We start from the raw sequence: 23935 nt of genomic DNA on the forward strand, positions 1-23935 counted from the left end.
TTAATAATGCGGACTATCACTCCCATTGCTATCAATATACCCTGTCAGGTCGACCTCTAAGTGGTCCCCCCTGGAAACCATCGTATTGAATTCCAGGTATATTCATCACGATGGGCTATTTGGCCTGTCCTTTCATCCTCACCTATCATCTAACAATGGTGCCCCGCTAGCGTATACCAATAGAAATTATCCAATAAAAAAAAAAAAAAAAAAAACTATTGGATGAACTTACCGAGGCGCGCAGTCAGGCTCGGCCTCGCCTTATAGTCGTGCATGACTATCCCAAAAGGCCACGAAACTAGCCGAGATTATTCGACTAAAATACGTAAATTATTGCATTAAAATGTTACCAAAATATTAAAACAAACACAATATCAAAACATTAGTTTATTTCGATCACAGTCGAGTGATAATTAATATAATTAACTGAACTATTACAGTGCATTATATTTAGAGCCTAGAGATGGCATTCGACAGCTATAATAGCCACCACTTAAACATAATCACAATCGAAATCTTTATCAAAGAACTTTTGGGTAATGCATAACTCCTATGTTTGCCCAGTATACCTATATATACCTAGGTTCTCCAACCATGACGTTGGCAGAATCAATTGACCTCAATTGATGGCAGCCGTATAAATTAAAGTAAGAGAAGAACTTTTTGGACTTTTTTATTAAAAAAAGAAATTACCATACCGAAAAATTACATTACTGTCTTATAAATTACATGCAATCTTTTCTAACCATGAAGTTAGCAAAATATTACCATTGTCTACGATGGCAGCCATAAAAAAAATAACGTTTGGACTAAGTAATATCGGTACAGATAATAGAGTTCAAAATTCTACAAATATATATATACATATTTGTATAATTTTTAATTGTATCATTTAGCAATATGGTCCCTACATGTTTTTATGTACAGCCAACAGTCAGAAACGACGCCAAATTTTACCCACCTATACTCGTTTATTTATACCTTAATTTAATACATTATTACCAAATTTACGGGGCAGTCTTAAAGTTACCTAGTTATATTACGTTCTAGATGCAATCAACATTTTTGCTAATATCGTGGAAGATAGTTTGGTAATCTCTTATCAATTTATGCTGTCATCCAAGTTCATGATGGACCGCTCCTGTATCATGGTGGAATGTTGTGTAAGAGTCATGCGGAACTTCAGCTCGTCGTCTGAGAGTAGATGCTGTGTCAGTACGGGTCCACGATTACCACAGCCAACCACTAAAACAGAATTAAAATTAATTATTATACTTTTTGACATATTTTTTTTTATATTTAACATACACTATTTCTGTATAAAGCTACTCTGTATTTTGCTATGGTATCTGATAATGGCGGAATTTAAGAAAAAATAGATAACATATCACTGTAGATCATAAGTCAATTATGCAGAGTTATATGGACTTAAAAATATAATACATCCAAGAACTTTTTTTAGTTTTTTATTTAATTATCTGCACTATAAAAACCAAATAACAAACAAGTATACCAAAAACCACAGAGATTTGTCTGGGATATTATATTAATATTATATTATATATGGCGTAATACATATAGTATTGCATATAAAACTATGTACATAACTTTTGAATGAATACCCACATCTACTATACAATTGTGGCATCAAAGCATTAGTAAATGCTGCATTTGTTATATAAGACTGGCAGCATCTACAGATTGTTGAAAAAATACTTCTTTATGTTTTACATTGGACTGTGTATAACTATGTATGATTTTTTTTTATACAGCTTAAAATGGCAAACAAGCTGATGGCCTACCTGATGGAAAATGGTAATCGTTGCCTATAGACATGAGCAGTACCATGGACATAACAGAGTATACTGTTTCGCCCATGATACCCTCCACCCGTTGCCATTCTTGAGGACTCAGGTGTTATTTCTCTGTACCCAGTAAATTCACGCCATATCCCACCCTATACATGTATAAAACACGAATCTAAACTATTTAAAATATGAAGAATGAAATACAAAATGATTCTCTCGACTTGCTTTGAAAACAATTTTATTTAGTCCAAATAAACCTTAAAAATGTCTGAATTATAGCAAGTTTCAACAGAATTTAATGAAAATATAATATAAATGGACAACAATCTGCTAATGTCCAATGTTATTACAAATAAAAAATTGGATGAATGTTTTGAAGTGACGCTAATTTCATATATACACTGTCATTATTTCAATAAAACTTTACATTAAGTACTATTGAGTGGGGGGAAGGGATTTGCTAGTGTGACTACCAGTGTGACTACCAGTCCCATTGCTAGCAATACACCCTGTCAGATCGACCTCCACATGGAAGCTCTGGACAACCATTGTACTAAATTCCAGGTGTATTCATCACGGTGGGGTAACTGCCTTTTCATTCTCATCTGTCATCCCTTACTGGTTATCGCCAGCATTAATCGTTAGTGCGGGCGAGTTTACCATTCCATTATCATCCATTATCATCCATTAAAAAAGTACTATTGAGCAGTCTATGACATAGCAGTTAACTGACCATAGCTACAAATAGAAATAGAACTTTACATTCATGTACCTGGGCATTTTGTCCTATTTTTCATGTTGATTAAATTTATAATGGCTTCCTTCTCATAGATATGTCCACAAACTGTATTCTTAACAGGATCCACTATGGGTTTCTTTGTTATTGGATCAATCTGAAAACATTAATGTATATAAAATCACAATTTATTAATTTTTTTTTTTTTTTTTTTTTTTTTTTTTTTTTTTTTTTTTTTTTTTTTTTTTTTTTTTTTTTTTTGTTTTTTTTTTTTTTTTTTTTTTTTTTTTTTTTTTTTTTTTTTTTTTTTTTTTTTTTTTTTTTTTTTTTTTTATGCAACTTAGAATGACAAACAAGCTGACGGCCCACCTGATGGAATGTGGTAACCGTCGCCTATAGACATGAGCAGTACCATGGACATAGCAGACTATACTGTTTCACCCATGATACCCCCATGCGTTGCCATTCCTGAGGACTCAGGTGTTATTCCTCTGTACCCTGTAAATTCACGCCATATCCCACCCTTCAAACCGAAACACAGTCATGCAAACACAACTGCTTCACGGTTGAAACACGAATGGGAATGGGACAGAGGTGCCCAAGCAATCGACTTTTGTACAAAGTCTCCCTCTGGTAAAATGGCACTTAGAATGGCAAACAAGCTGACGGCCCACCTGATGGAAAGTGGTAACCGTCGCCTATAGACATGAGCAGTACCATGGACATAACAGAGTATACTGTTTCGCCCATGATACCCCCATGCGTTGCCATTCCTGAGGACTCAGGTGTTATTCCTCTGTACCCAGTAAATTCACGCCATATCCCACCCTTCAAACCGAAACACAGCCATGCAAACACAACTGCTTCACGGTTGAAACATTTAAATATGATACAAATATAATATAAAATAAATAATTGTCTTTAGTCTGCAGATATTAAAGACAATAAATATATTAGAGGCATTAAGTCTGTCCTGTAGACATATTGGAGCATGTCATCGTGCAAAAGTATAAATAAATAAAATTATATAAAATATTCAGACATTATAAGGTTTTTAACGTTTATAAGGAATAACTTACATATTGGTCTTGAGATTCCGTAATAGCTACATCTGATTCATCCAAATGTTCTGAAAAAAAAAATAAGGGTGTTTATATATAAATACTGATTTTTCTTGTTTCAATTTCATATCTTGAAACTAAACAATACTATTTAGAGCAGCCTTTCTTAAAGTGGGCGATAACGCCCCCTTGTGGGCGCTGCAGGCCTAAAGGTAAGAGATCCAGAAAAAAATGAGGTGTTGTGTAGAGGCTTGGGGGGTGATTTGTTGTGGTTTTTAAGTAGGTGAAATAATGGGAGCGCTAAAAAATAATTTATTCTCAAAGTGGGCAGTAGACAAAATAAGCTTGGAAACACTATACAAAGAAAAATAATGATTGACTGGTATTTTTTTTTTTTTTTTTTTTTTTATAAAACTTAGAATGGCAAACAAGCTGACGGCCCACCTGATGGAAAGTGGTAACCGTCGCCTATAGACATGAGCAGTACCATGGACATAACAGAGTATGCTGTTTCGCCCATGATACCCCCCATGCGTTGCCATTCCTGAGGACTCAGGTGTTATTCCTCTGTACCCAGTAAATTCACGCCATATCCCACCCTTCAAACCGAAACACAGTAGAGAATGCTACGAGCATTGAGTATTTTGTACCATATTTTATTTTGCTAAATAAAGTTATTTAAATATAAATAAATTAAATTATATTTATATAGTTATTTAAATTAAATATAAAAGTACACAACAATGTACATTGTTACTTTCCTTTCAAACATTAAAAATGTATGTGGTTCTTCAGAAAGTAATAATTAATTGACAAATAGATAATTAAATCTTTAATATACAGAATGAAAAATATTTTCTGTGTTAGCAGGACTGTATTTTATATTCAAAGGCTTTCCACCTTTTAATGACAATGACAGTGAAATTATTGGGTATACAACACTTAGACCTCAGGAATGGCAAATCATGATGCAATTTATGACCACCACAAATGTATTCTCTAATATCTATGACACTATTCAAGTCTATAAGTAACAAATAGAAATTTCGTTGTTACAACTCTTAGATTACGCTCAGGACATTACCCAAATGCAAAATTCACTTTTCTTATGAAAAAAGTTAATAATACGAATTGTGATGTTTGTAACACATTCGATGATGTTCATCATATGATATTTAAATGTACGAAATACAAAACACAAAGGGAAGTATTGATACAGAAATATAGTCTCAATAGACAGGAGATTGGTTTATTTTCAAACATACTTGCAGAACCACATTCCGGAATGGCAAAATCTTTAATTACTATATTTTTGTATCAATAATTCCCTTTATCAAAATAGACTACTAGGATATTATGTATTATTTATTTATATATCAATGTTTTAAGTATGTGAGGTATTTTTTTAAAATTAGGGTATGACGAGGCCGAAATATCCTTATAGGATAAAAGCCTCTAAATAAAAAATATAAAAAAAAAGTAACAATTACCACGTGTTGAATCAAGTGAAACATCAGCCTGTTTGCAATGTAGAACATTGCATAAAAAAGGGGTATAAAGTTAGATTAATGTACTCACGTCTGGCTGCCTGTTGCCTTTTCTCAAACCGTTTGTTCAGTTCCAACATGTATGGATGATTGTTCACATTAAGACGCTTACTTGCAAGGTTGCTGAGGTGAGCTTTAAATCTGTCCTGCAGGGTATCCACATTTGAAATATCTGTTTCTCTCTGTAACATTAAAAAAAATATAATATTCATTTAAAAAATTTACAGTATTTTAGTCTAATATTCTAGTTGTTATAGGTTCCAAAAAAGGATATTGGGTCAATCCATTTTGTTTCAAAAAGCAACAATTACAATTTGACAAAATTAATATGAAATCAACATGCACAATTTACACAGATTACAGTATGGAGTAGTGTTATGTTCCAATGAATATAGATATCATGTAACATACACACAGAAAACCAAAAGTACCAGTTTAACTTATGTGTAATTAAGTCTTAAACTTATTTAGTTTTGGAACCATTTGGCACTTAATAGATCACAAACACTTATAGCTCATACTTAGTGGGCCGAATCACCTAGTCAGGGTCACTTTCGCATCATAGTTCCTCATGATTAAGGGTTCCGAAAGATCCCAAAACTAATTGAGCTCTCTGGGCCTTATTACATGTTAGTTAAACCAGCAGTTTTTACATTAAATAAAACATATGTTGCTTAAAAATCTTTGTATAGAAAATAGGCGTATTAAAAATATTGTCTTGAGTTTCAACCGATGTCTGTTATTATTCTCAACAATATTATGGGTTATAAAACTCACTTTTGCCTTGTCCAAAGCCTGAATAGCCACTTCTTCCTGCGCTTCTAATAAGCAATATTCACTGACATAAGACTTAAGTTTAGCGAATTCAGATTCTTTTTCGTTTTCTAGATATTTGTTTAAATTATCTGTACACAAATAAAGGCTAGTTATACACTCTTTTCTCAATTGAGACAAGTCCGTGTCGGCTTCAGCCATAGTGAAAACAATAATAAAATATAATACTCTTTTAAGACAATTACTGTAAACTTAGATGTAATATTTTTAAATTAATTGATATTTAGTGAATTCTTATAATAACAAAAAATTCAATACTAATTAAAAAGATATTTGATTAGGTTAGGCAAACAAACAAAACAAGAAAGCGTCAAAAACATTAAGAGCACTGCCACTGACAGCTCAATTTGACATTGATATAAACCAAATGTCAAAAATTTGTCATTATATATTTTATCTGTACGACGTAGGCAAATGTAAATAATATTCAGTTATACTTTTGTTATAAAAATATGGTATATTTGGTCTGTGATGCAAATCTAATCGTGCTATGAGTAAACATTACAGTGGTAAATAAGTCGTTCGCTAAATTGTTCAAATGGTACTACATTGATACTCTTCTGTTATTGCTTTTGCTTAATACAATAAAACAAAATAAAGTAGGTATAAACTTTTTATTGATTAACGTAAATGGATAAATAGTTTCACTAGTTTTTTTTTTTTTTTTTTTTATAATACTTATTACAATGTATAACTTGATTAAAATATCAAAGCAACAGTAAATAACAATTTATGATCAAGAATGAGTCCAATATATAAAAAAAAATACATTAAGCGTGCTCACTAAGTAGATTAAAGAAACAATGAATATATTTGTTATTGATGTGGACATATTAAATAAGCATACATTGTTACTTTCTAGCAATTATAAAATAATTTAAATTTATTTAAATTAATTTAATTATAATATAATTATAGATCAACTGTGTCAGTCATCGAATATATAAATTTTAATACGCAATTTTTATTTATAAAATTAAATTTTACATTATTATTATAATTTTCCGAATGATTGTGGTCGCTGGGACACGTGAGAGGTTCAGACGGTGACGCCGACGTGTCCGAGCGCGGCGGCGAGGCGGTCCTGCTGCGCGCGCATGTCCGCGGCCGACAGCCCCTGCCGCGTGCCGATCACCTTGAACGCGTTCAGGTACTGCAGCTCCGTGAACTGGGCGCCCTTCTCGCGTATCGATGTTATTATTTCCTGAAAATAAACATAGAAATTGCATATTTTTTTTACAACACAAGAAGCATGCGGCTCACCTGATGGTTTTTTTTATTTATTATACAACTTATAATGGCAAAAAAGCTGACGGACAACAAGCCCACCTGATGGAAAGTGGTAACCGTCGCCTATCGACATGAGCAGTACCATGGACATAACAGAGTATACTGTTTCGCCCATGATAGGTGTGTGCGTGCGTGCGTGCGTGCGTGTGTGTATGTGTGCGTGCGCGTGGTGTGTGTGTGCGTGCGTGCGTGCGTGTGTGTGTGTGGATGTGCGTGCGCGTGCGTGCGTGCGTGCATGTGCGTGCGTGCGTGCGTGCGTGCGTGTGTGTGTCGGTGAGAGTGCGCAGTAGTAGCGCGTGCAGTGCGGGTAGTGCGGGTAGTGTTGCGTACCTGCGGCGTGCAGGCCAGCAGGTGCAGGTAGGCGTGCGCGCGGTGCAGGCCGTCGTGCGGCAGCTGCAGCGCGGCGAGGCAGTGCCGCAGCGTGGCCAGCCGCGCGCCCGCCGCGCCGCCCGCCGCGCCGCCGCCCTCGCCCTGCCAGCGCCACACCACCGCCGCCGACATCATCTCGCCCACGCCCTCCATTATGTACTGGCCGAGTTATATTACAACGCACGGTTAATGCACAACTGAAAACCTAGGTCGATAGAACGTTGTAAACAGACTGTCCTGGGCGAGGGAATCGTTAGTAATGGGGAGATTAGTTCCCATTGCTATCAATATCAGGTCGACCTGCATGTGGTTCTCCCTGGAAACTATTGTGACAAATTTATCATTGAATTTGTCACAAGTGGCTAATTGACCAGCCAGTGTATACCGATAGCGCAAACAGGATTACCATGCTATTTTCACTTATAAAAAGATCGTATGGGGGGAAGGGAGTGTTAGTAACGCGAACTACCAGTCTCCTTGCTAGTAATATATTCTGTCACGTTTTTTTTAATGCGTGATAATGAAATGGTAACTCCCTGCGCTATCGATATACACTAGTGGGGCACCAGAGAGCGATAATAGGTGAGAATGAAACTGGTCAATTCGCCCATCGTGACGAATTCCGCTAGAATTAACTACGATGGTTTCCAGGAGGAATCGCGTGGAGGTCGACCTGACAGAATGTATTACTAGCAATAGGTTAAACCCCATTACTAACAATCCCTTTTCCCCCTATTCTGTCAGGTTGACTTCCATGTGATGTATTAATTACGATGAGTTAATTGACCTATCTCTTTATTTCACCAATCATCCGTCACTGGTGCTAGGCCAACATACATGTATACCATTAAGGCATTGTTAACAATCGAGTTTGACAGTCCCATTGCTAGCAACATGCCCTATAAGGTCGATCTCCACGTGATTCCCCCTGGAAATCATCGTGAACAATTTTTGTTAAATTGGTCACGATGGGCTAACTGGCCTGCTTCGTCCTCACCTGCCATCCTTCACTGGTGCCCCGCCGGTGTACACTGATAGCGCCGGTGGGGTTACCATTCCATTATCGTCCATTAAAAAAAAACAGGTTAGTGCAGGCGGGGATATCTTTGTATTGTTCATCTTTAAAAAAAAGTTTAGTGTACGCACGGCGAGCATGTGCGGCGCAAGCAGCGGCGCGGCGAGCTCGTGGAAGGCAAGCAGCGCGTGCGCAAGCCGCGCCGCGCCGCCGCCGCGCGGCTCGTCGCCGCCGTCGTCCGCGCCGACCTCCTCGCCGCGCTCCTCCTGCCCCAGGTAGTGCACGCACGCGATGCGCATCTGCACACAGTCACAGCCGTGCCAAATATATTTTATGCAATTTTGAATGGCTAATTGCCCACTTAATGGACAGTGGCAACCGTTAGGTAGACATGAGCAGTACCATGGACATAACAGAGTATACTGTTTCGCCCATGATACCTCCCATGCGTTGCAATTCCTGAGGACTCAGGTGTTATTCCTCTGTACCCTGTAAATTCACTGCCATATCGCACCCTTCAAATTAAAACACAGCCATGCAAACACACGTGGTAAAAACACGAATGAGACAGAGGTGTCCTCAAGCAAATGACTTTTGTACAAAGTCTGTCTCTAGTATATCTATAGCTATGGCCTTCATCACAGGGTTGTAACATTTATTTGCAGTCCATTTCAAATAGACAATTTCAATTATCCCTGTTTTCACATTTTCAAATTCAAATTTTCAACTAATTTTACGTTACCAACTTAAAAAAAAGACCACTTTATATTATTGTTTTATTAAATTTCCGATAAAAGATTTTGAACGTTAAAAACTACGCTATGTGGACATTGTTTCTTACTAACTTGAAACTGCAGACCATGCTTGACAAAACTTGTTTAAACTTAATCAAACTTATGGGAAATAATAACTAAAATTATAGGGATGGGATAAACTCATCTACAGCGGTGGCAGAGAATAGGCAAGACTCATTATGGGTGCCCTAACTGGACGTATGCCAATAAGGCATATACTACACAAGATGGGTCTATCTTCGGACACACTGTGCAGACTGTGCGGGGAGAAATCGGAATCCATGGAACACTTGATGTGCAACTGCGATTCGTTGTCAAGTATGCGTATGAGTCTACTGGGAACGGCTTATCCAGAGCCAGGGGACTACAGATATCTTAAACCGCGGGATATCGTTAGGGTAACACACAGGATCTATGAAATGATGGAAAGGCAGGGGGAAGCACAAAAGATCCGTATGGGTCGACGTGCATCGGCTTAGCTGACCCCATATGCGAAAAATAAGATAAGATAACCAAACTTAACAACATAGTTTTACCTCGAGATGCAAGAAGAGCAAGCACTTGTGCGATATCTCCTCGAAGATCATGGCGGTGGAGTTGACGTCGTTGATGAACTTGTCGCTGAGTTTGACGGAGCCGCCGCCGCCGGGCGACGGGCCGCTCACTAGCGACGGTATTGTCTTCACGTTCGCACACAACCAGTCCTGGGATCAAATATTAGTATTATCACACCAGTCGCAGATGTACCATTAAATTAATAACAACAAACGCTTAATAAACTAAATCGTCAAGTGAAATTGCTGATTTACCGTCAACCTGGTTTTGAAGGGTGGGATATGGCGTGAATTTACAGGGCACAGAGGAATAACACCTGAGTCCTCAGGAATGGCAACGCATGGGGGTATCATGGACGAAACAGTATACTCTGTTATGTCCATGGTACTGCTCATGTCTATAGGCGACGGTTACCACTTTCCATCAGGTGGGCCGTCAGTTTGTTTGCCATTCTAAGTTGTATAAAAACACCTAATACCCTCGTTTACTGACCAGACACGAGTGTTCTGTTACATAGCCGTAACTATGTATTAACCCTTTTAGTGCCATTGATTTTTACTCATATCTACTTAAAAATGCCAAAGAAATCTTTATCGTGTTGATGTCATTTAGCCTTGTCTCTAAAAAAAACTGTAACTCCTCCAAAAATTATCCAATTTTAATTTTTTTTTTACAGCAAGCTAAACAGCGACTGATTTCACGAGCGCTATGACGCTCGTGGCACTTTTAGTTTTTTTTTTTATACAACTTAGAATGGCAAACGAGCTGACGGCCCACCTGATGGAAAGTGGCAACCGTCGCCTATAGACATGAGCAGTACCATGGACATAACAGAGTATACTGTTTCGCACATGATACCCCCCATGCGTTGCCATTCCTGAGGACTCAGGTGTTATTCCTCTGTACCCTGTAAATTCACGGCATATCCCACCCTTCAAACCGAAACACAGCCATGCAAACACAACTGCTTCACGGTTGAAACACGAATGGGACAGAGGTACCCAAGCAATTGATTTTTGTACAAAGTCTCCCTCTGGTAAACGTTGCAATGCGCACGAGTGCGATGCCGCTCGTCGGCACTCAAAGACCTATAATGCAGTGCGACTGACAGTAGCAAATTATATTAGTATTGCAATCGGCGGTTAGAGACGAGTCGAGTGTAGCTACCATGGTGGTGGCCAGCAGCGCGATGTCGGCGAGCTGGGCGACGTCGGCGACGATCTCGCGGCGCGTGACGGCGCCGTCGCCCAGCGTCGACACCAGCGTGTCCGCCTCGCGCGAGTACGCCTCCCGCAGCTCCTGCGACACCGGCCAGGTGGAACGAGATGCTATTATTTATACTTTACTGTATTTAAAGTATGATATTTTGTGTTAAAATGGCAATGCAAAAAAAAAAAAAAAATTATTATTAAAATTTTTTATGTTCACATTATATTTTAATGTCGTGTAATTTGGTTGAAAAACCTCTATTAGTTTATATATTAAAAAAACACAGAAGCACAGAACAGTGCACCGTAGCGGTACCTGCGCGTCGATCCGGTCGCGGCGGTCGCGCGGCTGCTGCGTGGCGGCGCGCCAGTTGGGCAGCGACTGCAGGAAGCGCACGATGTCGTCGTCGGCCAGCCAGCGCGCGGCGCGCGAGGCCGGCGCGGGCTGCGGCGCGAGCGCGGCGGCGAGGCGCGGCGCGGCGCCGCCGCACGCCGCCGCCAGCGCCGCGGCGGCCGCCAGCGCGGCGCGCGCCGCCGCCGCGCCGCCGCACGCGCCGCAGCGGCGCGCCGCCAGCGCCGCGCGGCGCACGGCGCGCCAGGCGAGGCCGCAGCCCGCGTACACGGGCCGGCCGCCGGCCGCGACGCTGCGCTCGCGCCACGCGGCCGGCGCGCGCAGCGCGGCGTCGATGTCGGCGCGCGCGGCCGCCGCCAGCCGCGCGCTCTCGCACCACCGCACGTAGTCCGCCAGGAACGCGCGCAGCGAACACTCGCCGCCGCTGCGCACCACACACAACTTTGATACACAAAAAACATACCACATTTCTTCACATTCCTTTCGTCATAGTCGTAGAATACTGACGGATCTTACAAAGATTACATATAAAGACCCGTCAGTATTCTACAACTATGGCGCTTTGGCTGTACAAGCTAAATTACTAGGAAAGTGTAATTTAGCTTGTAGAGATAGAGGTATAGTACATTACTGCAACGGCCAGCAACTGAGACATTGATGGACGAAGGTGCAAATGTGGGCCGAGACGTAGCCGAGGCACACGTACATGAGTCCATCAATGCCTAGTTGTGACCAAGACTTGTATAGTACTTTTCTCAAACAATGCGCGAAAATCAAGAACACAATTTTACTTTTCAATTTCAATGACGAATAACAAACAATAATAATTTTTCACTCGCCATAATTTTCATGTTTTGTTTTTTTTTTTTTTCAAGAAATAGCTTTCTATTTGCAAACCAGTTCGAAATTTAAATAAAACCTTTTATTAGTTACCTCCTTGGTAGCCATATTTCAAAGTAAAAGGTCATTCCATTTTTAAATTACAGGACAGATATGAGTTTACATAGTAATTTATCTGGCCGCAAAACACGACAGATATGAATTTTCATACAACTTTTGCCGGCCGCTATCCACATGTATCTGGCCAGTACGGCAATTTTGATTTATCTCGAAGAAGATTATCAAAATAATGCTCACATTTTCAAACATGTTTCAGAAAAAATATATGCTGAGCAAGGTTGACTCCGAACTCATGTACAGTGTGTAGTGCAGGCGCACGTACCCAGTGAGCGACTCGATGTGTGCGCACAGCGCGTGCAGCGGCGGCAGCGCTGCGTGCAGCAGGGCCGGGTCAGCGCGGCACACGACGGGCGCCTGCCGGCGTGTCGTCGCCCGCACGCTAACCTCGGTCGTTGCTATATAAATAATTATTTATATTATAAAACAAAATAAATAACATTTTTTCGGATTATATGAAGAAATTGTAAACAAAGGTTTTTCAAAAACTATTACCTAACAAAATAACAAATACTATGCCAATATATAAGGTGTAACCAAATGTTTAACCAAATGCTTAAGTTTGGACTCTATGCCTAAATGATTATGCATCACGTTTCGAATTTTGTATCCAAATGCGATCTATGGTGTGAGATGGATAAAGGTATTTAATGACCTTTAACTCCACTGGACTTTTATGCGGCCATGTGAAAGACCTTAGTTAATGATTAAACCGGATATATTTCAAATGTGCATCAAAAAAAAATAGCTAATCACACATACATGTAACAGAATTAAGAGTAAAATGGGCTTGTATTTGAAAGTGTAAAGAAACTACGTAAACGTAACAAGGTGGATTAGTGCAACAATTGGTTTAGTGTGAATAGTGTAAACAAAAAAAGTGTTTTAAATAAAGTGATGAACTTTTAAACACGCCTAGTTATTGTAATACACTGCAGTCGCCATCATCATTTTTTTTGTGGCTAAACAGCTGAAATAATGTCTTATTTTTCTAAGATAACTAAATGAACAGGCGCGTAAAGATGTTACAACAATTTGACAGTCCAAAGCCTGTTTAAAGTGTGATGGGAGGTTCGTCACCTTTTTAAAGTGGCTAAACACATTCACATTGGTAAGTAAATTACGATTTTTAATATCAAAATATCTGTGGTTTTAGTAAACAGCTTAATGTTTACTTTGTGACGCGCCGTTGCATAGTCACGGTAAAGCCCGACGGAGTAATAGGAGAAATAAGACGGAGTGAGCGCGACCAACAATGTGATAGAGAAAAATAAAGTTATGAGGACGTTTTACATGCAATGAAGAAATTTAAGTACTTTATCATATTTTTTTTTTAAATAATTCCATACTACTTCGACATGAAATTCCTTTTTTTATTGTAATATATATATCTAATATTATGCCCTGTAACAGGGACTGCAGATAATTTGGTAACACCTTATCGGCAAAATATTGTCAAAAACTTTACATTTTCTTACGTATATCACACATTGTCCGGATTGTCTTTGGTATATTGGTAATTACTCAAAATTATTTAGGTACTCATGTAACTGAAGATATGTACCCTTAATATGGTGCTAACCTTAGATTACATTTTTTTTTATACAACTTAGAATAGCAAACAAGCTGACGGCCCACCTGATGGAAAGTCGTAACCGTCGCCTATAGATATGAGCAGTACCATGGACATAACAGAGTATAGTTTCGTCCATGATACCTTCCATGCGTTGCCATTCCTGAAGACTCAGGTGTTATTCCTCTGTACTTTGTAACACACAGCCATGCAAACACATCTGCTTCATGGTAGAAACACGAATGGGACAGAGGTGTCCCCAAGCAAACGACTTTTGTACAAAGGCTCTCTCTTTGCTAATTACATTCACACTATAATACTAATCACGGCTCGTTCTCAGAAATTGAATTTTAAAAGATTGATTGTGAGTGGAAATGATCTGGATAATTCCAGTACGAGAATACACACACGTCATTTCTTACGTCAATCACGTATATATTTTACTAGTAGCGTGCACCGTACCATCCAGTTTGAACAGCTTCTGCCTGCGGCGCTGCGGCCGCTTGCGTGCGAAGTAGTCGGCGAGGCGTAGGTCGGGAGGCGCTTCCACCGCCTTCCCCGCCGCCGCCGCCGCCGCCGCCGCCGCCGCCGCACCACGCCCGCCTCGCGCCGCACGAGCTTCAGCTAGAGTCACGCTCTCGATGTCCAAGTAGTCCGTCAGCAGTAGCTGCAGCTGGAGTACACACACAATAATAATATATTTTTTTTTAAACCACGAGGTGGCAAACAAGCATACAGCCCACCTGATGGTAAGCGGTTACCGTAGCCTATGAACGCCTGCAATACCAGAGGTATTACGCGCGCGTTGCCGACCCTGAAGAAACCTCATTACCCCTCTTTTGAAGAACCCCATGCTGTAGTCTCTTGGGAAAACCTCGGCAGGGAGCTCATTCCACAACCTGAGTGTTCGTGGGAGAACACATCTCTGAAACCGCGTTGTACGCGACCATTTAGGCTGTAAGGTATGAGGGTGAACTCCCTGTCGATGGCGAGCCGTACGTATTTCTTTATTACAGATAAGTAAGATCCATTATTGTTAATGCACAATGCTATCACAGGTAATAGTAATTAGTAATTAGTAACCAGTAATTTGAGCTCTTACATTATGTAGATAGAGTGTCTTCATACAAATGTTTAGAGAAAAACCGCTCAACTTTTTCATACAATTTTGCGTGATAAATAGTAATAAACGATTCCTTTACAACTTCTATATTTATTTTTTCTTATAATTTCTACATATTTTTAATGCGTAAACACTTATTTCATTTATTAAATAATACACAAGTAATTTAAAAATACTATAAACTATTGTTTTTTTTATACAACTTAGAATGGCAAACAAGCTGACGGCCCACCTGATGGAAAGTGGTAACCGTCGCCTATAGACATGAGCAGTACCGTGGACATAACAGAGTATAAAAACAAACAAGTTCTCTGTCTGATAATGCTAACACAATGTCCTACCTATCACTTACGTCCACGTAGTCGAAATAAAAACTATCTTGCAACTGTTTAGTACAAACTCTGCAACTACTTTTTTTAAAACAACTTTGTAACTAGATGGCGCTGTAAGACATCTTTAAGACCTTTTTTTATTACAAAAAAAAAAAAAATTAACTAACAACTTGCTGCACCGCGCTCCAGTAGTGTTGCTCCGTGTGCAGGCTAGCGTCCGACAAATGATGCTTCTGTAGCGCCGCCCGCCACAGCTGCAGGAGTCTGCAAATCGTAGACAGATAGATAGATACTCTTTATTGTTTCCTCCAAAAACTTACAATAGTAAACTTATTATAAATATGAACAATTACAAGAAATAATCACAATGAGAAAACAATGGGCGACCTTATCGCTAAAAGTGATCTCCTTCAGGCAACCTTTGGATGAAGAGGAGTAATTATAAACAGTTTGATCGGAGGCACGATGAAATACTATTATTTCTAAATATGGAGATGTGATATATGTAAAATATATTTCCCTACTCATTATATACACTCATAGGAAATTTGTAAATGTGTATCTGTGTAATATAATCTGTATGTGTGTAAATTTACCAGAGACAAACTTTGTTCCAAGATCTTTTGCTTGAGCACCTCTGTCCCATTCGTGTTTCTACTATGAAGCAGTTATGTTTGCATGGCTGTGTATCGGTTTGAAGGGTGGGATATAGCAGTGAATTTACAGGGCACAGAGGAATAACGCCTGAGTCCTCATGAATGGCAACGCATGGGGAGTATCATAGGCGAAACAGTATACTCTGTTATGTTCATGGTACTGTTTATGTCTATAGGAGACGGGTACCACTGTTGCATAAAAAAAATCTGTATATTTCCCTCACTATACATTCTCTGTATTCACACCACTTCTTTATTTGTATGGTTAAACTTTTTGAAAAAAGCAACAGCTGAGTTTCTTGCCCGTTCTTCTTGGCTGAAATTGTGTTCCGAATGGGTGGTAATGAATGACTATTCAAAAATTCTTAAATCTAAGTTTACTTGAATAAAAATATTTCCTACTTTCTTTCACAGCATACATAGTGATCTCTAGCTCTTTGTTTTATACATGGTGTAAGGGACAAGTAGGTAAAACCTGAAATAGTGAATTCGGACCATTATTTTAAACTGAAATTCTTTCTGCAAAACTTCAAAATTTTTCTTGTTTTTTTTTTTCATTTATAATCTATGATATTATGTAATAATATAAAGAAATAATAATATTTTATAATGAAATACCAAAAAACAGCAATGTAATATACGTATTAAAATTCTACCGCGATGCTTGGAATCAGCTGTGTACGGTCAACGCTACAAACGTACAAAATAGAGGCATTGAGAGCGCTTTGTAGGTAATAAGTGTCGTGTGAATCGTAAAATTTCAAATACACTGTATATTTGTTTATGTATTAATAGTTGTAGCACTTCAGCTGCCCGCTAACGAAATGCTTTCTCATTGTACTGGGTTGACTGGAAGAGATCTCTGTCAGAGATAAGTCCACCCTATATATATATATACATTGCGCGGCGTCAAAACTAAAAATCGTTAACAATATAACTGTGATGCATTTCCGGTGGGAAAATAATTTACTATCTGATTCCGACCATTCATCTGAATCAGCTGTTCGTTTTGACCAACATGTTCCTTTCACCCTGTATAATATACCTATTTATGTATTTAGCGAACCGATACGACAACATAACCTTCAAGAAAAGAGTATATTCCTTTTTAAAAGGCCGGCAGCACACCTGCAATGCCGCTGGTGTTGCGAGTGATCATGGGCGGCGGTAGTCACTTACCATCAGATGAGCTGCACGCTCGTTTGCCCCGTGTTGTAAAAAAAAAATTAGATTAGTAAATTCATAAAATATTACTTCAAATATACCGTTTATTTCTAGCAGCGCATGCTCGAAACTCCTCGCTCAAGCTGGTCACGAGCCTCGCTAACGGTCGCCCCGTCTCAGTCACACTATCAGTGTCCGGTATCTCGCCGTCCTCTTCCCCCTCAATATCCGCTTCCACATCGCCTTCCTCAATTATACGGCGCGACACCGTATCTATCACTTCGAGAAGTTCGTTTTGTATTTGAACTTTGAATTTCTGAAAATAAACATAATGTTCTGTTGTCCATGGTTATGCTCATGTCTATAGGAGACGGTTACCACTTTCCATCAGGTGGGCCGTCAGTTTGTTTGCCATTCTAAGTTGTATAGAAAAAAAATAATACATGCATAACATTGTAGAGAAACACTGATAAATTTAGAGACAATGGGACTGGAAATCCGCATTATTAACAATCCCTTCCCCCTTTTTATTATGTGGTTGAAACAGAAAAGAGATTATTTCAGAACCTCACCTCAGTAGCCTCTTTCAACTGGTCGAGTACACCGAGCGCCTCCAACGATATCATCACTGTGGTCTCGAACGTTTTATCCTCTTCCGAGAGGGACGCCTCGAACTCTGGCGTTATGTCCTGCAGGTACGCGTCGGTTACTTCTTCGCTTTTTGTTAGCTCTACAAATAAAAATGAAGTTTAGTTGTAGTGATATAAAGTTTAATATACTTTATCAATGTAGCTTCAATAAAGAAACCAACAAGATTATGGAGTTCAGGTTGAGATGGTACGGGTATGTATTGCAAAGTGATGATTATATAGTGAAAAAGTACTTTACCATGGATACAAAGAAAAGGGGAAATGGAAACCTTTAAACTATGTGGCTAGTGGTAGTTCACAGACATTTGAAAGGGTCTTTTTTTTTAATGAATGATAATGAAATAGTAACCCCGCCTGCGCTAATGGTATACGCTGGCGGGGCACCAGTGAGGGATGATAAGTGAAATAGAATGAAATAGCAGGTCAGTTAGCCCATCGTGATGTATCCACCCGGAATTCAGCATCATGGTTTCCAGGGGGGACCACGTGGAGGTCGACTTGACGAGGTGCATTGCTAGCAATGAGACTAGTAGTTCACACCACTAACAATCCCTCCGATTTGAAAGGGTCGAATGGCATGGAAAAAAATACAGAAGCAAATAATGCCATATGATTAGGAAAGTCGATCTCAAGTAAATGGAAACAAACGAGGTCAAAGAGGAAATTATTGGACAAAGAAGAAAGAATTCAACAGAAAAAGATGTTGCCTGTAACTATGAATAAATTGTCAGTTTATTTCATATGTTGGGTTTGTTAGAAGAAATCTGTTTCAGAGAAGAGTTTATTATGTTTAAATATTATACCAATATAATATCTTTTTGTGCATAATAAAGAATGAATATTGATAAAGAAGAAATAAGAAGATAGACGGTTACCGGCGAGCAGCAGGGCGGCGCGGCGCCGCGCCGAGGGCCGGCGTGGCGGCGCGCGGCCGCCGTACACCGCCTCGCTCACCGCGCGCAGCGCCGCCTCCGATAGTTCCAACTTCTTGGCCTGTACGAACAAAACCTGGCACTTTCAAGCCGCTTCACTTTAAGCCACTCGACAGCACTTTCTGAATATTTAATATTTTTTGGTCCTTCGAGCCGGATAATTTAATAATCATTAACATGGATAGATGTATTATGTTAGTATGAAATATTTAAAAATTTCTGTTGTTTTTCCACTGATAATATTGGTTTCAACAACATAATCCAATACTTTCAGTAGGTCTCCAGCACAGAGGGTAATAATATTAATAGTCTAGTTACTGGATTCTAGTGTATGTGAACCTTTGGGAAAATATCTACATATATAGGTGCAATGGAATCTTAAAAGAATAGTATTTCCAATTATCTTAAATTTTTCAAAATAAACAAAAACTCAAATAAAAAGATATTTCAAAAGCAAAATTATTGAAATACAGTCAGTCACTTTTGCGTGTTAACAGTTTGTTCTCTAGCGTCAAAGATAGATGGACAAACACTTTGAGTAATTTATAGCACACGTAAATTAAGAATTGAATTCATACAAATAAACGAATTACATAATTATAAAAAATAAAAGGTAAAATATAAAAATATGTATCAGTGAGCCAAATGGATAAAGATCTTCTTATATATAGACAGATAAGACATAGAGATACCGTAGGTATCTAAGAACAAGGAATTACATATAAGAAGTGATAAAATTGTTAATACATAGCAGGCTAGTATATAAAAAATGTTATACTGCCGTATAACTCTACCAAATTCAGATACAACCTGCTCGCATATTTTCTACATAAACTGTGTCGAATATATAATATAGTAATGTAAAATTTGTTACTGACAAATATTTGACATATAAAACATTTTCTATACACTAGCCAGCTATGAATTGACAGAAACAGTAACTGATGGTGTATCTTTTGTCCCCTTTTTACTAATTACATTAGCATAAGAAGCAAGGAGGCAACCATACGATTGTCAGTTTTTATGTTATCACTCCCTGTATGTATGTCCTTGTGGTTAGGTGGACGGTGACCTCCAGATGTTGGCGCGTGGCGTGCAGCGCGTGCACGTGCGCGAGCGTGGAGCCGGCCGTGTGCAATGCAGCGCGCAGCGCGTGCGCGGCGGCCAGCACGCGGCCCGCCGCCGCCGCCGCGCGGACCACTCGCTCTGACACCACCACGCGTTCGCTGCGCACGCGCACACACACACATACACACACGTTTAAGAAACTTCTTATTTTTAATGCATATTTCTAATTTTTAGTCGACTTCAAAAAGGAGATTCCCAATTTGGTTACATTTCTTTTAAGTTTACTACTTCATAACTGCATGAGTTGTAAATCGATTTGGAAAATTATTTTCGGTTGTATTTATTTATGTTTGTTACGTTATAACTTTGTTACTTGTAAATCGAATTTTTTTTTCTTTTTATCTGACAGACTACACTTACAAATTTATTCTATAGAACTTTTTTATTAAAATCAGTTCAGTACTTTTCGTTTTTAAATCAAAATAACCAGTTCTGCCATAATTGAAGCCAATTTTATTTATGTAAAACACAACCTAATTACAGGCTTTGGTAATGTTTGAAGAGGCACGCTGCTAATTCCTTAGTTGGTTCTTAAGACATCCATATGAAAGAAAGAAGTAGTCTATTGCATACACAGCCTACAAAGTCATATTTAACTGTAGTTGTCAATCTACCTGCCAACCATGACAACTATTGGCAAAACCCTCCAATAGTAGGAGTATATATTTAGCAATTGATATACCACAGCTGATGTCATGATAATGATATACAATTTTAACGTAATTTAATGTTCATATGTAACATATATTTATCTTTTTGTTAGTAGCCAAGAAAATTATACAGAATATAAAAATGTATACTTATAAATACGATAAATGTTAAAGGGAGCTTGTTTGTTACTTTTTTATGCCTCTATGGTTCGACCGATTATCATTAAATTTGGTATATAGCACAGGGAGACTGTACAAAAGTTGTTTGCTTAGGCACCTCTGCTTCATTCATGTTTCTAACGTGAAGTAGTTACGTTTGCATGGCTGCGTTTTGGTTTGAAGGGTGATATGTGGCAGTGAATTTACAAGGTACAGAGAAATACCTGAGTCATCAGGAATGGCAACACATGGCGAAACAATATACTCTGCTATGTCCATGGTACTGTTCATGCCTATAGGTGACTGTTATCACTTTTCATCAGGTGGGCCATCAGCTTGTTTGCCATTTTAAGCTTTGTAGAAAAAATAAAAAAGTATTTTGGGCAGAGAACCAGTTGGACAATATTTATCGTGATGAATGACAAGATATGTTGGCGAGGTGGGTGAGAGGAGTAGAGGCGGTGGTTACATGTCGGTGAGCATGCGCAGCGCGTGGTGGTGCGCGCGCGCGGCGGCCCACAGGCGGCGCAGGTCGTCGCGGCGCACGCGCAGCAGCGCGCCGCACGCCGCCAGCCGCGCCGCCGCGCCGCCGCCCGCCGCGCCCCACGCGCGCAGCGCCGTGCCCACCGCGCTGAACTTCTGCGCGCCACACACCCGCCATCACTCGACACTTCCCTACTGCTCCCATTGCTAGCGAGCCCCGTCAGAACAACCTCCACGCGGTTCCCCTTGGAAACCATCGTGATTAATACTTGTTGCATTCGTTACGATGGGTTAACTGACCTGTTTTCATCCTCACTTATCATCTCTCACTGGTACCCCACCAGCGTATACCAATAGCACAGGCAGAGTTACCATTCCATTATCATCCATTAAAAAAAACACCACTATTACTGACCAGGAGAAACAAATTATTAGTAATCGGGTCTAACTGATCTATTCCTACCAATACAACATGCAATTAAGTTGCAAGTAGCAAAATAATTCTTTCAGTCTCGCCCTACTGTACTAAATTCACTATTTTATTAATGTTGTTTCCCTTTATATTGTTCTTATTTTGTTATCATAAATTCAGCTAAAAGGTGTCTCATCAAAATTTTTAACTTTGTAATCATTATATACATATTCTTTTTTGCATATATAAAAACTGATTGTGTAATTATGCAAATATGAAAAGGATTCACAACTCAACATAAATATAATTTGACTATATATTGATTATAATTCAGTTATACAATTTCCTAAAAATAAATAAATAAATACACCCTATCAGGTTGACCTCCATGCGGTTTTCCCTGGAAATCACCTAATTAATAATTCTAGTGAAATTTATCATGATGGACTAACTGATCTGCTTTCATCATCACCTTCACTGGTACCCCAACAGTGTATACCGATAGCGCAGGCAGAGTTACCATTCTATTATCAACCATTAAAAAAAACACCTTATACCAATTATAACAGGATTTACTTTTATATAATCCACCAATTTTAGTGAACTTCTCATGCTGAGAGAATAATATTAGTAGTCTATTCCCTCCAGCAATTTGCATTAACAATTGTTACACAAAGCAAATCCTATTGTATAATTTATTTATTGAGAATTTGTAGCTAAGTATGGCTCAATTTTCATACAAGAGTACAGCTAAGACTAGTATGTACTTGTGCATATGTAAATATACTCAGCTTAATAGTAATTTTATTAAAATTAAATTATAAATACTGCATTAATTATAGATTAATGAATTTTTACAAATAGGTGTAAAATATATAACATACAATAATTATACAACTTACAAACATTTTAACTGACCTGCATAACATCCATGATCTCTTGTGCATGTATAGCGACCAATTCATCAAGTCGAGCATCACTCTTCTTATATTCTTTCTCCAATTTAGCTCTCTCTTTCTCTCGCTGTTCATTTGTTTCACTCGCAGATAATGTGCGAATGACTGACATTAACAGACCACTCTGAAATAATATATATACAGAGATTCATTAAACAAGTGCCCAATTTATTACTTACTAAACTTAGAACTTAAAAATATATACATTTAAAATTATAAGCTTCAATACTTAAGAAATTAATAATAAGGGAAAGTAACATGGTTGATTAATATTTCACAGAATCTAGATAGAGATATCTTTGATAGAAATTTTCAACTAATTTTATAAAATTCTAAACTACAAGACTTTAGCCAAATTTACCTATTTAATTAAAGGGTCAGTGAACCCTTAGAAGTGGAAGAAGCTAAAGAGTGTTTAAATTAAGGAACTAAAATCGAATTATTTTTATATCAACGATAACAGTTTCTATATAGCCTTAATTATTATCTGCGGTATTAAAAAAGAAAAATTAAAATGTTAAATGTAAATTAAACGAAGGATAATGATATAATACCGTTTCTTTTCCTTGTTTTACACCCCGTGGGGGTTTGGTAGGAGGTGGTGAAGACATGGTGCAAAGTGAAATATAGTAAAAAATTGAAAGTCAAGATCTTCTAACTTTTTACTGTAATAAAGCACAATAATAAAGTAACTTAGTGGTATTAGTTTATTTACATCACAGAATATAAAGGTACAGCAATTTATATTTAGTTAAAAAGAAGTAAATAAAAACAATTTATTTATTTATTAAATTAATGAAATGATATTGAACAAGTACTACTGATTATTGGCTACACGACACTTTAAAGGATAAAATTTTATATATAATCTATGCAACCAAGTTTTTGCATTAAAAATATTTTGTACTATTAAGTGACTAAAGTCTTTTATGATACCTATGTATACTAATATTTTGGACAGAGATATACTGCAAATAGTTATAAAATATCATGCATGCACGATATTGCATGACATAAAATTTTTTTTGTGTGGATACTTCTAGTGGTAAAGATTAGTTGCATAGATTTATTTCTTTGGTAGATTTGTAAAGATTTTGTTGACTTGTTACTAGTTTTTTTTGTTTAAATGATAAGGCAAAAAGCACTGCTTATACAGCTCATATCTATCATAAGATTGTTTCAATTTATAAA

At 38.2% G+C, this 23935-nt stretch overlaps 2 protein-coding genes across 2 annotated transcripts; both read right to left on the reverse strand.

Annotated features, from left to right (window-relative positions):
- Window positions 1-372: 372 nt before the first annotated feature.
- Window positions 373-6309, reverse strand: LOC113515879 (E3 SUMO-protein ligase NSE2-like). Its single transcript, XM_052896011.1, has 5 exons — window positions 5930-6309; window positions 5184-5334; window positions 3624-3673; window positions 2581-2701; window positions 373-1245 (listed from the first exon to the last, which is right to left on the reverse strand). The coding sequence occupies exons 1-5, from the start codon at window positions 6125-6127 to the stop codon at window positions 1103-1105; spliced, it is 663 nt and encodes a 220-aa protein (XP_052751971.1). The 5' UTR covers window positions 6128-6309; the 3' UTR covers window positions 373-1102.
- Window positions 6310-6751: 442 nt separating this feature from the next.
- On the reverse strand, window positions 6752-23599 carry LOC113509244 (exocyst complex component 4). Its single transcript, XM_052896779.1, has 16 exons — window positions 23299-23599; window positions 22707-22868; window positions 21363-21532; window positions 20029-20182; window positions 18900-19017; window positions 17947-18104; window positions 17476-17690; window positions 15722-15818; window positions 14562-14772; window positions 12792-12924; window positions 11534-11993; window positions 11177-11308; window positions 9991-10158; window positions 8792-8959; window positions 7607-7804; window positions 6752-7190 (listed from the first exon to the last, which is right to left on the reverse strand). The coding sequence occupies exons 1-16, from the start codon at window positions 23353-23355 to the stop codon at window positions 7026-7028; spliced, it is 2766 nt and encodes a 921-aa protein (XP_052752739.1). The 5' UTR covers window positions 23356-23599; the 3' UTR covers window positions 6752-7025.
- Between the last annotated feature and the right edge of the window lie 336 nt (window positions 23600-23935).

This window comes from Galleria mellonella, unplaced genomic scaffold, assembly GCF_026898425.1.
Source record: "Galleria mellonella isolate WM207_F2 unplaced genomic scaffold, CSIRO_AGI_GalMel_v1 utg117, whole genome shotgun sequence".
Lineage (NCBI taxonomy): Eukaryota > Metazoa > Arthropoda > Insecta > Lepidoptera > Pyralidae > Galleria > Galleria mellonella.